This window comes from Littorina saxatilis, linkage group LG16, assembly GCF_037325665.1.
Source record: "Littorina saxatilis isolate snail1 linkage group LG16, US_GU_Lsax_2.0, whole genome shotgun sequence".
NCBI classification, from domain to species: domain Eukaryota; kingdom Metazoa; phylum Mollusca; class Gastropoda; order Littorinimorpha; family Littorinidae; genus Littorina; species Littorina saxatilis.
Window position 1 is genome coordinate 52873401 of NC_090260.1, and position 17000 is coordinate 52890400.

The 17000-nt window shown below is 41.9% G+C and overlaps 1 protein-coding gene across 1 annotated transcript in view; it reads left to right on the forward strand.

Annotated features, from left to right (window-relative positions):
* Positions 1–13899, forward strand: part of LOC138951241 (uncharacterized) — a 53578-nt gene extending 39679 nt beyond the window's left edge. Inside the window, exon 5 of the mRNA XM_070322891.1 lies at positions 13551–13899. Coding sequence (XP_070178992.1) covers positions 13551–13784 — 234 coding nt within the window. The 3' untranslated portion in view covers positions 13785–13899. The remainder of the gene's footprint in view (positions 1–13550) is intronic.
* The last annotated feature ends 3101 nt before the right edge of the window (positions 13900–17000 follow it).

Here is a 17000-nt window from a genome sequence, read left to right on the forward strand (position 1 = left end):
GATTGATCAGAGAACATAGTCTTTGAGTTTGAGGTAACAGGGTTTCTTGCAGATTCTCTGTGGGGGGTTGCTGGTACTGTCATCACTGGATCGCGAGTTGTTGGGGTCTTCTTCTTCTCTCCCTTCTTCATCAAGACGCTGTGGGGGGTCTATTGTCTTCTGAGGTGCAAGCGGGACTATTTTGAAGAAGGATGAGTTTTTGGTGACCTGCCAGTCATCAGAAGCAGCAGTCAGCATGGAGCCCTTCTTCGCTGTTACTTCCAGGGGTGCTGGGTTGTAGTAGGGTGTCAGCTTGGAGTCTCGCTTCTGTAGCACGAGAACGGTGTCTCCCACTTGGATGGGCGAGTCAACTGCATGGCGTCGGGCGTCAGCGTAGACCTTCATGATGCCATCGTGTTGACGGATGGTGTCATCCTATGGTGAGGTTGCTTTGTCTTGCAGTTGGGGAAGTTGTGTTTTAAACTTTGGTCCAAGTAGAGCTTCTGCGGGGCTGGTACCAGTGCTGCAGTGAGGGGTAGTTGATGTAGTACTATCAACTGTGCCACCACCCAGCCTCTCCTAACTTATCTCTCAGACCTCTTCCCACGGTCTGGTATCATCAGTTAGAATAAGAGTACATTGTGCACCCTAAACTTCTTCCAGCACAGCATCCTTATGCTAATGAGTTTCACTCTGTGCTCAGCTCTGTTACTGTATGCTACTTATATCTTGTGCTCTATACTTAAATGAATAAACTTAGTGATAGACATTCGTTTGATGTTATACTGATGTGGCTGAGAGTGTGACCCTACGATAGCCTCCGAATACAAACACCTAACACCATACTATTACAGGGTAGCTCGGTAACTGCGGAGAAACTTGTACAGTTCTTGGCGCCACACCTTTCCTTCAACTTGCACTGCCTGGATTGTTTTCTTCAACATAGGCATGCATCTTTCAGCACCACTATTAGCTTGAGGCCACAGGGGGATTATGGTCCTGTGCTTGAAGCCAAGGTAGCCTGCAAAGCGTTCAAAGTCACTGCCGTAGAAGGGGGGGGGGGGCCATTATTTGATTTGACGACGTCAGGAATGCCAAATGGGAGAAAATGGCGTCAAGCTTGGGAATGACGGCCTTTGGCTTTACTGATATGTTGATGTTAAAATCTCAACTTCTGGGAATCGTGGGTAGTCATCAGTGACGACAAGCAGATATTCTCCGGAAGAAAATGGTCCGGCGAAGTCGATGCTGACTTCAGACCAGGGATGCTGGGGCAGTGTGGTCATTTTCAGGTGACTTGGGGTTGTGGACAAGCATGCCAGGCAGGACTTGACTTTATTTTCCACCAGTTGATCCATCTGCGGGAACCACACCTTCTCACGCAGGAGGCCCTTGGTTTTGATGATTCTTTTGTGACCTACGTGAGCGATGTTTACTGTTCGCTGCTGGAGAGTTTGGGGAATCACGATGTGTTGGTTACAATACAATATACAATACAATACAATAACTTTATTAATCTCTAAAAGAGAAATTACATTGCTGAGCGTTTGTGTCCGTAATAATAACATACATAAAACATTCAAAATAAACATTTGTTCTTTGTCCTGAGAAAATATAGCACATTGGTTATCACATAAGAAAGTATATTAAAAATAAATTAACATGCATTCACCATCAACAATGCACAAAAGAAAGTCAGCACCTTGCCGGTTATCACATATTGTCTAAGATTAAGAGAGTAGAATGCAAAACAAAATCAACAATACTGAAACAATACAGAACACTGACCCCGTGCATCAGAGCGACAACACCAGCATCTACCGCCCCACCTGAGAATTGAAGATGTGAATTGCAGATGGAATGAACGAATTTCTGTAGCGTGTGGATCTTGCGGTTGGTTGTCTGAATCTGTTGCTCCTGTCTGTCCGTCTACTGTCAAATTCCGGTCTGAGTGGGTGCGAGTCGTCAGCCAAAATCTTCTGTACCTTGTCAGTCAGTCGTCGTTCATGTGTTGATGTGAAATTGTCCTTCTTCCTCCCAACCACCCCACTTGCTTTCCTGATGAATTTATCTAATCTATCCCTGTCTTGCTTGTTGATGTTGCCACCCCGTAGGTTACGTAGGAGAATACCGTGTTCTTCGGTGACAGATAGTTCGTCTCTGACTCGCTTGAAAATCTGTAACGCAGAGCTGTTGACGGCGGTATCTGTAGGGGGATGCCATTGGTCGTACTGAATGGTGTTGATCACTGCAAGTCGAGTCTTGTCGTCGTTCGTTGCAGCGGCTACTTGAGCGAGCGTCATCGCCTTGGGGATTGTGTGATCGATCAGGAATCTGATGTATTCTTCAGCCACCTTTGACGCATGTGTCGACTGTGCATCTGATGCTTGGACAGGGTGTCGGCTGAGGAAGTCTGCAGGATTCTTGCTGCCAGGCTAAAGCGCAGCGTAAAGTTGTAACTCTGGAGGCGTAGGTTCTAACGCTCAATGCGGGCTGACGTTCTTGACGTTGGTGAGTTGTAGATGACCTCCAGTCGCTGGTGGTCGAAGATGACGGTGAATTGACTTCCGTACAGGTAGAGGTGAAAATGTTCACACGTCCACACCACAGCTAGGGCTTCTCGCACTGTTTGAGAGTACCTGGACTCTACGTCAGTGAGTGCGCGGCTGGCGTATGCAACGATGTGTCGAATATCTTTCTGATCGCATTGGGCGAGGACAGCTCCAGCGCAGTTGGGGCCAGCGTCAACAACAACTTGTGTTGCCAGGTCAGGACTGAAGTAGGCCATGACGGTAGAGCTGGATAGACGTGCCTGCAATTCTTGGACTGCTTTCAGGTGATTAGATGTCCAGTTCCAGGGAACGTCGTTGCGCGTCAGATCACGGAGAGGTTTGGTGATATTCACTTAGTCTGGGAGGAAGCAAGCGATGTAGTTGGTCAGTCCAAGAAATCTCCGTACCTCTTTGACGTTGGCGGGAGTAGATGCCTTTTGGACTGCTTCTACTTTCTTGGGGTCTGGAGAAATGCCAGTCTTTCCGAAGACGCAGCCGTAGAATTCAATGGAATCTTTGTTGAATTCACACTTCTTGTCATTCAGTGTCAGATTTCTCTCTCTGAGACGGTCAAAAACCTGCTTCACTGTCTTGTCATGTTCAGCTTGTGTCTTCCAGCAGATCATGATGTCGTCGCTTGTGTTTAGAGCATCAGGTATGTCAGTCAGCATCTCCGAGATGTGATTCTGGAAAATTTCTGCTGCGCTGGTCACACCAAAAGTAAGTCTCTTGTCGCGCCTGAATCTGACATGCGTTGAGAATGTTGTCATGTTTCTGGACTCCTCTGCGTTGAGAATGTTGTCATGTTTCTGGACTCCTCTTCTAATTCAAGCTGGTGGTGTCCAGAATTCAGATCCAGCTTGCTGAAAACTGTGGCTTCATCGAGTCGCATGAGGATGTCGTCGATGGTCGGCATTATGTGTCTGGTGCGTTTGATTGCCTGATTGCATGTCCACACATACTCTTATTTCGTCCGACTTCTTCGGCTTTGGTGCCGCGACAATTGGAGATACCCATGGGGTAGGTCCATCGACTTTACACTTACAATGCTGATTCGCTATGTCTCCAAGCTCCAGTTCATTCTTGACTGGACACCGGTACGGTCAGTGAATATAGCGCATAGCAAGCAACAACTGAACAAGCACTTTCTGTTACAATTTTTGTCATACCTCCCTCCACAGATCTACACAGTTTGATTTGTCCAATACTACAAAATAAAACAGCACAGAAATACGCCAGACTAATACGCAAGAGAAACATATCAGTCAAAGTAAGCTGTTGAGAACACATGCTGGACTCGCATGGACTGAATTTGAGCCGTAGCTGACATCAATGTGTCTCTCTATATATATATGACACAACTCAATGAGTCATCGATCCTATTTTATATTTTAGAGACCCAGGCGAAACAGCTAAAAGAGAATCACACTTTCATGCGTGTGCTCAGTCACCTATAAATGATTTACCATATCAACCCGAACAGCAGGTATTACTGAGTCAGTTGTTGTGTGTGTCTTACCCACACGTTTAAGGCTGTCAATAAGGCTGTCATTCAGTTCCAAGGTAAAGTGCGTTAATTTTCTGCAACACAATCTATTATAATGCTGACCAATGATTTCAACCGCCATGTTTTTGTCATGCACTGTCACATACGTAAGAAGGCACAACTGAGAGGAAATCTACTTACAGACGCTGTGCCCCAATTGTTCCACTTTTTGTTGTTGACGTGGATGGCAAATACTCAAAAGCGTTCTCGGAACTGAAAAGAACATACACATGGCATAATTCAATGCACTTTGTCAAAATATCTCGAACTGAAACCGAAAGCAGACGCAAGACTTAATAGTCAGTTGGAGTTGTCTCCCGTACTCCTAACTTTGCTGTGCTGCAGACGGGTAGTACTTGAACGGCTCATATCACAAACGGTTCGGAATTCCCGAAAACGCAAGATCAGCACTACACAACTTCAGTGCACCTGTACGCGAGAGTGCTCGTTCGATTGAACGGAAAATATCAAATATCACGCTGTCCGAAGGCATGGAGTTCTTATCGAACAATGACAGCGCTCAGTTCAAAACGATAGGACATCTGACCGCCATGCGGCAATGTGAATCGGACATTTGACTTGAGCCTTTCAACCGGTCTATGTCCGATGCCTAACGACATCCCTGGATTCTGGCAACTAAAAATTATTTTGAACCAAATTAAATCAATGTGCTCTTTATTGATCTTCTTGCTTCCTTTCCGTGATTTAACTGTAAAGCAAATGAAAGCTATCAGCCTATCTGCTACAGGAAAACTATGTCGGCCCTAATCGGCTACAACTACAAGCAATCAACAGTTTATTTATTAAACTTGCTTACTCCTGAATTGTAAAACATTAGTTTAGAATAACTGGCAGATGCAAGAGAAAATAATAAGGGCATGTAGCAGCAACAGGATTACAAAATGTCGTAGTGATATATTGTAACGACTGACTTAGTTTTTGTGAAACAAACTGAGCCAACACCATTATCCTCTTCCGCAGTTCTGTTTTGCTTAAAAGATTTGGAAAGGAAAATATATACCTCTTGTCAAAAATGACATTACTGGAACAGAAAAAATGAGAAAAATATGAAAGAATCCATAGTACCACACATTAACGTACTATCAGCACCAGTAGAAGTATCACTATCAGTAGTTCGCACCTCTACAACAATAATTCATCAGTCACTGTCATAGCTGAAGAAAACGGCCATCGCGCGAGTTAAAAAATAACAATAAAGGTAAACAAAAGCAATAAAGAAATGATGTATTCAGTGTTTTCTTTTTAATCTACATCAGTACATGTCTGCGGCCCTATGCTCCACAGGGAGTCTACAGGAATAAGTCAAGTCAGTACATGTCAACTATATATATATCATTATTCAATTTAAACAAGCTTTATATTATGCATACATCGAATTCACAAAACATCTTTGCATTAACATTTACCACAAAATTAGGAATGAAAATCGCAATCTGTGGCAATGCACTGGCTTCACAGAGTGAACATAGAACTAGAAGAAGAAGACAGATCCATTCATAATCATACTCACCATCTTTTCAGACTCTCAAATACCCCTTGAGCAGTGGCGGCCATTTCTGATCAAACTGTCAAAAGTTTTTAAAAAAAGTTAAAAACGGTCATCAAAGCGCAGCAAATTGAATAGATTGATTAGTCAAAGTTGAAAGTAGGCTGTTGAGAATACATGCAGGACTCATGGAATTTGAGCTGCAGCCAACATCAATGTGTGTTGTGTCTGTATATATGACACAACTCAATGAGAGTCAACGATCATAATCCTACCCCGTAATTTGTTCTGTTGTATAGTATTTATGACAAGGAAGCCCTTTAAATCAATTACAACAGGTTTCACCTGAAATTGTGTGCACAACAGGTTGTAAAGGGCGCCGGTCACTTTTTCAGCAGAATTTTTTAGCACCCTTGAAATCGCAATTTTTCAAAAAATCATAAAAAAATCAAATATAAACCGATCTTCAAAATTTAAACTGCTTCACAGTTCTAATGGCTTGGAGAATGTAGTTGCATAAAAAAAATGGTTTCCCCATGCTAGTGTGGATGCTTTTGCAATGTTAGATCTTGCTAACAAATTCAGTGTAAAACGATTGGATTGCTCAGTTACACACACACACAAAATAAATATATTAACATGTTATCAGAGGTACATAATGTAATTTGACTTTAAAAACACACGAAGAGCACTTTCTAATCACTTATTGCTAAATTTATTTCGTCCGCAAAGCGCACCGGCGTCGCCACGTGTGACGTGGCGTATCAAAAAGGTTGTACACAGTACAGACTATGGAGACAGCGTAAAAATACTGACTTTTTTTTAACCGTGCAAGTATTTAATGAACGTCTGCGCGCCGTGACTCCTTTACGGTGAGGTCAAACAGGTTGAAAGTAAACTCTTGATGATTAATGTACATCCCCCAAGTGATACTTACTTATAAACTGGGACCCAGCCAAACCGTGAGCGTGGCAGCAAACATGGCGGGAGGCACATCGAGGCGCTTCATTTAGAGTGACTGCCCTTGACGAATTATACACTCTCAAACAGTTCCGTCGACACACTCGGTTGAGCGATAATTTCACACACGCCGACACACACCAAACAGGTTTTTTTTCAACTTTGGGGTCCGAGCTGAAACTTGTCAAAAATTACTAAATACGGCATGGGGAACCCGAAACAGCAATAAAAAAATGGGGTCCGGAGGCCGGACCCCAATTGCAAATTTGGACCCCATTTCTATAGAGGTAACAGGTGCCGGACCCCAAAGGGGATGCTTTGTACGTGCACACACACACACACACACACACACACACACACACACACGTACAACCTTTTTAAAATACTAGCAGTCAGGCCCGGCTTCGCCCGGGTGTTAGCAGAGCCTAAAGCATTTTAAGACATGTGTGCTATCCAATTATTATCAGAGTTACCTCCCTTATTTGGATACCAAAGTGGGAGTTAACTCCCTTTGCTTCTAGAAATATCCTCAACTGTCCGGTTAATTTTTCTTCTTTTCATAGGAGTAATAGAGAGTCTCTTCTATCACTGGTAATATGTGCTTGCTACAGGTGAACAGTAGGACTGAACTGGCCTTGCACTACATAGGAGTAATAGAGAGTCTCTTCTATCACTGGTAATATGTGCTTGCTACAGGTGAACAGTAGGACTGAACTGGCCTTGCACTACATAGGAGTAATAGAGAGTCTCTTCTATCACTGGTAATATGTGCTTGCTACAGGTGAACAGTAGGACTGAACTGGCCTTGCACTACATAGGAGTAATAGAGAGTCTCTTCTATCACTGGTAATATGTGCTTGCTACAGGTGAACAGTAGGACTGAACTGGCCTTGCACTACATAGGAGTAATAGAGAGTCTCTTCTATCACTGGTAATATGTGCTTGCGACAGGTGAACAGTAGGACTGAACTGGCCTTGCACTACATAGGAGTAATAGAGAGTCTCTTCTATCACTGGTAATATGTGCTTGCTACAGGTGAACAGTAGGACTGACCTGGCCTTGCACTACATAAGAGTAATAGAGAGTCTCTTCTATCACTGGTAATATGTGCTTGCTACAGGTGAACAGTAGGACTGAACTGGCCTTGCACTACATAGGAGTAATAGAGAGTCTCTTCTATCACTAGTAATATGTGCTTGCTACAGGTGAACAGTAGGACTGAACTGGCCTTGCACTACATAGGAGTAATAGAGAGTCTCTTCTATCACTAGTAATATGTGCTTGCTACAGGTGAACAGTAGGACTGAACTGGCCTTGCACTACATAGGAGTAATAGAGAGTCTCTTCTATCACTGGTAATATGTGCTTGCTACAGGTGAACATTAGGACTGAACTGGCCTTGCACTACATAGGCTGGTCTCAATAAAAGGGTGGTTCGTTATCTGAGAAAGCAAACAATGAATCAAGAAAGGTCACATCTTCTGCTCCTATGCAGTGTGCATGCACACTTTCTTGTTCCTGCCTCTTGCCCTCTCTGAGGTATTGCGACCACAGGCAGACAGACAGACAGACAGACAGTCAGACACACTTACATCCATTTTATACATAGTACTAGCAATCTGGCCACCTTCGCCCGGGTGTTAGCAATTGAGCCTGGCTTCGCCCGGGTGTAAGCGGAGCCCTAAAGCATTTAAGACGCTCGCTATCCAATTTTTTATTTTAAAAAAAAATAATAATAATTTGCCAAGCACATCATTGTGGGGCTTTTAATAAAAAAATTCAAGTATCCGTCTACAACGTTTCATCATTCATCCTTCAACATTTACACAATACTGAAATATCTCAACGCTAATTCATATCCTAACATCACATTTATAACAATAGGCCTTCCATACCTATACTTACTGATACACATTTTTGAAATGAGCAAAATATGATTAATAATTTTGTTTATGGGGGTTTGCACTTCTGGAGAATAACCAAACAATACATCTTTTTCTGTTAATATAATATGTTCTCCCGTATTAACAAATATACATCTTCTAACATTTTCCCAAAACAATTTCGTTTTGCTACATTTCCAAAAGAAGTGTTCAATATAATCTATTTCATTACAAAGACTACATAAACTATTTTCTTTTAACTTCATTTTATGCAATAAAATATTTGTGGGATGAATGTTAGGCAAAAAAAAAATTGTCTGTTTCTGGTAACATGGCTAAAAAAAATAGGGTCGGTCGGGAGGGATTTTTTTTTATTTTTTTTTATTTTTTTATTTTTTTTACCCCAAATGTAGACCAATAAAACTAACTTTAAAAATCGTGCAAAGAGACTGGATTCACTATACATAGAGACAAGACACTCAACACATTTACAAATCGTCAGCGGATTTTCGTTTTCACACGTTTTTGTTGTTCATTTTCTCACCCTGTCCTTTACCACCCCCCCCAAAAAAAAAAAAAATTGAGTTTGGAAAAAAAAAGTTTAGGGTCGGCGCCGAAATTTAGGGTCGGTCGGGTGACCAGAAACAGACAATTTTTTGGGGGGGGGCCTAATATGTAAAATTTTCCATCGGAGTGACTTTAATCTTTCTTCGCTTGTACATGCATTTGCCAGGACCCAATACTTTTCGTCAAAGCAAATGTCATCCAATTATAATCAGCGTTACCTCCCTTGTTTGGATAAAAACAAAAAGTAAGAGTTACCTCCCCGTTAGCTTTTAGAAATGTCTGGAACTGTCCAGCCATTTGGATTTATAGGCAAGGCAAGTTTGTATTTCGTTCAACGTGTTCTTCGTGATGTTTGGATTCCTTCTCGCACCCACTTTAGTTGCGGTCTGATCAAAGCACCATACGTCATGAGTTTGTTTGTTTGTTTGTTTGTTTGTTTGTTTGTTTGTTTAACGCCCCTGCCGACCACGAAGGGCCATATCAGGGCGGTGCTGCTTTGACATATAACGTGCGCCACACACAAGACAGAAGTCGCAGCATAGGCTTCATGTCTCACCCAGTCACATTATTCTGACACCGGACCAACCAGTCCTAGCACTAATCCCATAATGCCAGAGACCAGGCGGAGCAGCCACTAGATTGCCAATTTTAAAGTCTTAGGTATGACCCGGCCGGGGTTCGAACCCACGACCTCCCGATCACGGGGCGGACGCCTAACCACCAGGCCACCGTGCCGGTATACGTCATGAGTGAGGTGTCATACTTTATTAAAACAGGGGAGAGAAGTCTGTAAATTCACGTGATCTCTCACTGAGGCGATTATTTCGTAAACAGTGTCAGGAAAATTGGAGAGACAAATCTGCATTATGTGCGATGATTGGGAATGGTGGGGGGGGGGGGGCGGGGGCGGAGTCGTGGGCGGGATGATAGCTGGTGTGGGGCAGCCCTTGAGAATGACACGGTATACTGGTTTGATAAGAGTTGCCTCCCTTCCATGGGTGACAAAGCATGACTTACCTCCCTTGCATTATATAGGCTGTATTCATTAATGGGGAGGGTCATTATCCGAGGAAGGAAACAGTAAATCGAGAAACTAAAACCCAGGTGCACACCTGTAGGTCCAGGGCAGTATGCATGCACAATATCTCGTCCTTGCCTTGTGACGTCTCTGAGGTATAGCGACCACAGACAGACAGACAGATACACACACACACTTACATCCATTTTGATATATATTTTTATATATAGATAGATAGATTGGTGTGCTAGTGCCGCACTATTTTTACATTTTTGTTTGTCCTGATTTAAAGGTGGTCGTCCGTATTTTTGCTTTTTTACAATACTCTTATGGTTAGATTCCCCTAAAAAGTTATGTCAGATGATGAATGAACCATGGGGAAAAAAGTTATAGAAAAAAAGTATATGTAAAAAAAGTTATTATTTTGGGGGAAGTGTTAGTAACACTTTGGCTATAAATATCGACCAATCAAATTCATGTCGCTATGCTCACAGTCACGCCCACAGTCACAGCAACAGTTTGACACTTGGTATTGGAGCGCTGTCCACAATTTTTTTGAAACGAACGAAATGCACGATATTTGAGAGGAGTTTTGCCCTCGGCATTTTCCAAAAAAGGATATCCTACTATAAGTACTACGCTTGAATACGACAATGAATTGTCAACGGTTACCCTGGCTTCGTCCTTCCTGATCGAAAGGGGGTGTATTGTTGATAGTTGTAGGTAATAGACTCAGCATTTTAATGGTCAAATGTCGATTTCTGTATACAAATGTAGACAAGGACCTTTAAGTGTAGGAGCTACCTTAAAATACACCGTTTTTCTCTTCGAGTCATTTAACCACATTTACGAAACTGAACTGCTTGTGTTTTAATGCGGTGTGCATTTGCTTCAAAGTATGCAGAATGATAGTATATGGTCCCCCCAAAAATTGCTTTTCGATTGACCTGTGTAAACATTATTCAATGACAAATTAGCAAAGCGTTGAATCGAAACACGTTTACTAGTTCACGGATGACAAGATACTTTCAAAACTGTCCATTTAAATGATTAGAACTTCTGTACAAATGTTTAAGACATGCTGATAGATGTTTTGTTCTACAGGCTAAGCTCTAGAAAGAATAGTTAAAGAGATACAAATGTTCCAGGTTTCATACATTTTGTATCCACAAAGTCAACATTTGTATCACTTTAACTTTTTGACTCATCTGAGTAATTGGTGAGTATTCCCCCCTCTGCTTCTTTACCTCTGTAAACTTGTAGAGCTTGTTATTTTTCGATAATGACCCAGCAACCAAACAAATAACGAGCCAGCAACAACCTGAATCCTCGATAGTGCAATGGGTTGAGAAGCTGTTCTGTTTCGGTACTACTTTTGCGACTGAAAAGTTCCGAACGCTCTAATGTACGAAGTATACATTTCTGGAGCAAACAATACAAGCATACCGCATTTAAATTAACAACTACAGGCCTGAACACATGAATCTCCATATAAAATCCATGAGTTCGGTTGTTTTCTGAATCTAGATCTGCCGTGCACAAACCGTTCATCACAAGCAAATTCCCAAGGTAAGTAACTCATACTTTGTCTAGCGACAAGAGTAGTTCCCCTTCTTGTCACTCAGTTTCTTCGACAACACTGACTGCAATCCGACGGTCAGTTTTCAACAATATTTCATTTTATAAACAGATCACACGCAACCAAATGCACACATCTCATCAATTTAAACAACATAAAGCGGTTTCATACACTATTTTCCCCAGAAAACTGAACTTCATACAGTAATTAACGTTGGAACACGGGTGCAAATGTTCGTCTGCTAGTCCCATTTGACAAAAGAACATTATCCTAAGCGATACTAAAACATGAAAAGAACACACAGCAGAATAACAGCATATCTGTGTACTTGATTTTAGTCCAAAACAGGGAAACTGACAAGAAGTGTTAACAGAATGGAATGATTTGCACGGAACTATATAACCGCGCATTAATCGATCGCCTGCGCAGGTTGACTGGTTGAGTGATTCGGATTCGATCAAACTTTCGCACAAAAACTCCTGTTTTCTTTGAATAACTGAAGAAAGGAGGAATAAAGAGGTTACACACCTCGTCTCAGTGATTATTAAAAATAATGGTCTCAGTTCCCGGTCATGAAAAAGCTTGCTGAAGCTCGCATTTTTCATGATCCGCTAACTTCCACCATTATTTTTAATAATCACTGAGACTCGGCATGTAACCTCTACGTATTCATATGTGTCCGTCTGTCCGTGGACAAAAAAATTAACGTTTAAGTTATCTCAGATGTTTTTAAAGATACACCATTGAACTGTGCACACTTTTAGGGTTTGATTTTCGCATGAAGTGACCACAGTTTGGTTGACCATCGTCAAATGTTGGGGTCACAGCGGGGTTATGTTCGTGTCATTGAAACTTAATGTTGAGGTTATTTCGGATGTTTTTGAAGCTGGAGCTTTGAAACCTTGCATACTTCTAGGGTTTCATAATTTCCCAAATTTACCTAAGTTTGATTGACCCTCGTCAAGTTTTGGGGTCACAGGGGTCATGTTCGATTGATACTAACTTAACATTGACGTTATTTGAGGCATTTGTGTAGCTAGAGCTTTGAAACTTTGAACACCTCAAGGGTTTGATATTTTGCCAACATGACCCTACATTGGTTTACCCCCGTCACATTTTGGGGTCACAGCGGGGTCATGTTCGTTACATTTTTACGTTGATATTTTCTTAGTTATTTTGGGAGCAAAAACCTCCACATTTCACACAAGTGTAGGTGTTGATAACCTCCAGACATGACCAACATTTGTTTTCATTAAATTTCAGTCATCGCATGAAAATGTTTGCTGGAGAAGGTAGTGGAATCCTCCTTTTTAGATCTACACAACCCTAATATAAGCAGTCTTAAAATGGGGGTAAACTTGCAGAGGTTATAACAAAGAATATCTTATAAAACAGGGTCTGGAAAATGTCTTGTTGGGGGTCATAAAAGGGAGGGAGTCTTCTGTGAGATCAGGCGGTTCAGGTGGTTCAGGTGGTTCAGGGAGGGGCGGGGGTAACGAAGACGAGTCGTGTGTCAGCATTTGCTTTTCTTGTTATCCAAGAAAAGCCTTTGGAACAAAACATATATTGGAATGTCTAAAACATTTCTGCAAAAGTTAAATTCATTCTCGTGAATAGTTTTGAAATTATCTTGTCATCCGTAAACAAATATGTTTCTATTCATCACTTTGCTTATTTTTCATTTATTCAACATACCTTGAAGCACATTTTAACCACATTATAACAGTTCCGTTTCATGAACGTTGTGGTCAAATAACTTGAAGAGAAAACTGGTGTATTTTAAGGTAGCTCCTATACCCTCAATCCTTGATAATCTTAAACTGTGTGTGTGTGTGTGTGTGTGTGTGTGTGTGTGTGTGTGTGTGTATGTATGTGTGTGTGTGTGTGTATGTGTGTGTGTGTGTGTGTGTGTGTGTGTGTGTGTGTGTGTGTGTGTGTGTGTGTGTGTGTGTGTGCAGTTGGATAACATGCAAACAGAATACTGCGTGCTACAACGCCAGGGTGACCGCTACAGACTGGACGTGTACAAAGGGAAACGTGACTGGCGGCGCTATGACAGGAACAGCAACAGCTGCACCTACTGGACTGGCAACGTGGCCACTGTGTGTCTGGACACCGCGCGTCACGCTCAACTGGTCAGTACACACGTCACATCTTGGTTCAGTGAACACGGTAGAGAAATAATATATTGATTTATGCAGTCAAGATACCAACATGACGGTATGATGGTTGCAAGCAACTGACGTCATTCTGTTTGCCAATGATCAGTACAGAGAAACATTACATGGTTATGTAAGGGAGTATGTGTCTATTCTTGGTGACGAAGGACGGCTAGAACATGGCTAGCTTGTTGTTATGTGTTAACGCTGTGTTCAACACTATAGTGTGTGACGATGGACGGCTGGAACATTGTCATGAAGTGGATTATAGTGTGAATAAAGGAGTTACTTTTATGTTTACATGTTCTGCCCTATCTAATTACACTGACTCTTCACTCTTCACACTACACACTTCAAACACAGAATTTGGGAGGATACAGACTTATTAATTCCTCACAAATTACAGCACAATTCTTCACTTCAAATACATCAATACGAATCAACTTCTCGAACACACAGTTCACACAATCATATAGCATTCACTCAATGCATGTACATAATAATAATAATAATAAGAAGAAGAAGAACATTTATATAGCGCTAAATCAAAAACTTTCGTTAAAAAGGCTTGCTCTAAGCGCTTGACATCTAAACTAAAACGTCATTCACACTCTTTACAATGATGTACAAGAACTTCATGTCACACTCTTTCATTCAGTATAGCACCATTCACACAGTTGTTATTCTGTACAAGACAATAAGTTAGTCTAACATTTAGAATGTTCATAAGATGAAAACAAGAGAAAACCAGACTGATTAAAACAACTGCTTAGTGCTAACAAAGCATGAATCTTAATGATAACGTAATACATGTTTAACTGTTAAGACCATAAAAAAAACCAACCTATATGCTAAAATAACTTCGAACTTTTAAGAACTTCTTATAAGATACACAGCACATCTAGATAAACACCAGAATGATAAAACAAAAGGCAACTCGTTAAAACTATTAAATGCATCAATGTCTAAAACACGAAAGACTCAAATATAAGATACACAATTCTCTAGAATTGTTTATTAAAACTGAAACCGACCTGCTCAAAGTAAACCATACCCACCCCCTCCCTACCCACCCCCAACCCTCCTCCTACACTAAATACTAATTATTTCTACTCTTAACTTCCCAACTACACGTTATCCATAAACTATGCACAGGAACATGTGTGTCAGCATTATGTGGCACCGACATGACTTGTGCATATCTAGCTTACAGCTAAGGGTTAAAGTTAAAGGACTACTGCAGTGAAAAATTATATTTATAATAATTTAAAACAAAAGACAAAAATAACAAGCTGAATAGAGATGGAACCGTTACAGAACAGGATGGCAAAATGTTGCGACTTTAGGAGTTGTGTTTCTGGAAGAGGTGAGTTTTGAGTGCTCGCTTGAATGACTGTACTGACTGAGAGTGGCGAATGTGAGAGGGGAGAGAGTTCCATTGAGTAGATGCGCAAAATGCAAAAGTGCGTTGTCCATATGCTTTTGATTGTGTGTGTGGGATGACTAGGGTGCGGCTATCAGAAGAGGAGCGGAGTTGTCTAGCAGGAGTGTATACAGTGAGAAGTTCAGAGAAATAAGCAGGAGACGAGGCAGAGAAGAAGTGAAAGCAGAGAGTGGACAGTTTGTATTCAATGCGGGCTTGGATGGGTAACCAGTGGAGTGTGCGGCGAAGTGGTGTGACATGATCTTTTTTTCGTGCTTTGAGGATCAGGCGTGCTGCAGAATTTTGAACTTTCTGTAGTTTGTGCAGGAGGTAGAGTGGACAGCCAGAGAGAAGAGAGTTACAGTAGTCAAGTTTAGAAAGAACAAGAGAGCAGACTAGAGTGTTTGTAGTTTGAACAGACAGAGTATGGCGGATGGTTGCGATCTTGCAGAGTTCAAAGTATGCGGACCTACAGATGTTGGAGATGTGCTTGTTGAGTGTCATGTCTGAGGAGATGGTGAAGCCGAGGTTTCTAGCTGAAGAAGAGAAAGAGATGTCGGTATTGCCTACTTGGACAGACGAAGGTTGAGAATTTGGGAACTTAGTGGACTTTTTCATGCACAGAAGTGCCTCTGTCTTATCATCATTTAGTTTTAACTTATTTTCTACCATCCATGACTTAACATCTAAGATACAGGTCTGAATGGTCTGGATGGCGGCATGTGTCTCAGCGGGGGAACTAGGCTTATACAACTGGGTATCATCAGCAAAAGACTGGTTTGAAACGGAATGATTTTGAATGAGGGCAGACACGGGTTTGGTATACATAATGAAGAGGACGGGGCCAAGTACAGAGCCTTGAGAGACACCGAAAACAAGGGGGGCTGGGGCTGATCTCTGGCCATCGACAAGCACAGCCTGAGTTCTATCCGTAAGGTAGGACTCAAACCATGCCAGCGCTGGACCAGAGATGCCATACAAGGTCTGGAGCCTGCTCAGCAGTGTGACATGATCTATTGTGTCAAACGCTGCCGAGAGGTCCAGTAGGGTGAGCACAGACACATCACCACCATCCAGAGCAGACAGAATGTCGTTGGTCACCTTGAGCAGGGCAGTCTCAGTACAGTGAGAAGGACGGTATGCTGACTGAGAATGCGAGATCAGATCATGAGTGTTCAAATACACTAACAGCTGCTTTAAAACTACTTTCTCAATGATCTTTGACAAAAATGAAAGGTTAGAAACAGGGCGGTAGTTCTTTAAGACATTTACATCGAGATTGGATTTCTTAAGGAGCGGTTTCACAAGTGCAGTTTTGAACAATGATGGAAAAACACCAGACAACAGGCTATCATTAACAATCTGGGTGAGAACAGGCAACAGAAGATCAAGGTTTTCAACAAGTAATGGTGTGGGCAATGCATCAAGTGGACAAGTTGTAGGTTTGGATTTCAAAATAATCTCTCTAAGGTCCTTCGCACTGACTTTCTGGAATGCTAAAAACGTACAGGCAGGGGAAGCATCAACATGAGTGGGTGCAGCAGAATTAACAGCTAGCGTGTCAAGTTCTGATCTAATATCAGCTACTTTCTGGATGAAAAAATCACTAAAAACATCAGGCAGCTCACTAACAGGAAATACAGTGGGGAGTGGGGACACCTTAGTGCGGCCAGTCAAGCGGTTGCAAATATCAAACAGTTTCTTGCTAGAAGAACAAGTGGCAATCTGAGTCTGCAGAAAAAGTGTCTTAGCGGAGTGTACGATCTTGGTTACAACGTTCTTGGTGTAGTTAAAAATCTGCTTATGTACAGTGAGACCCGTCTGAA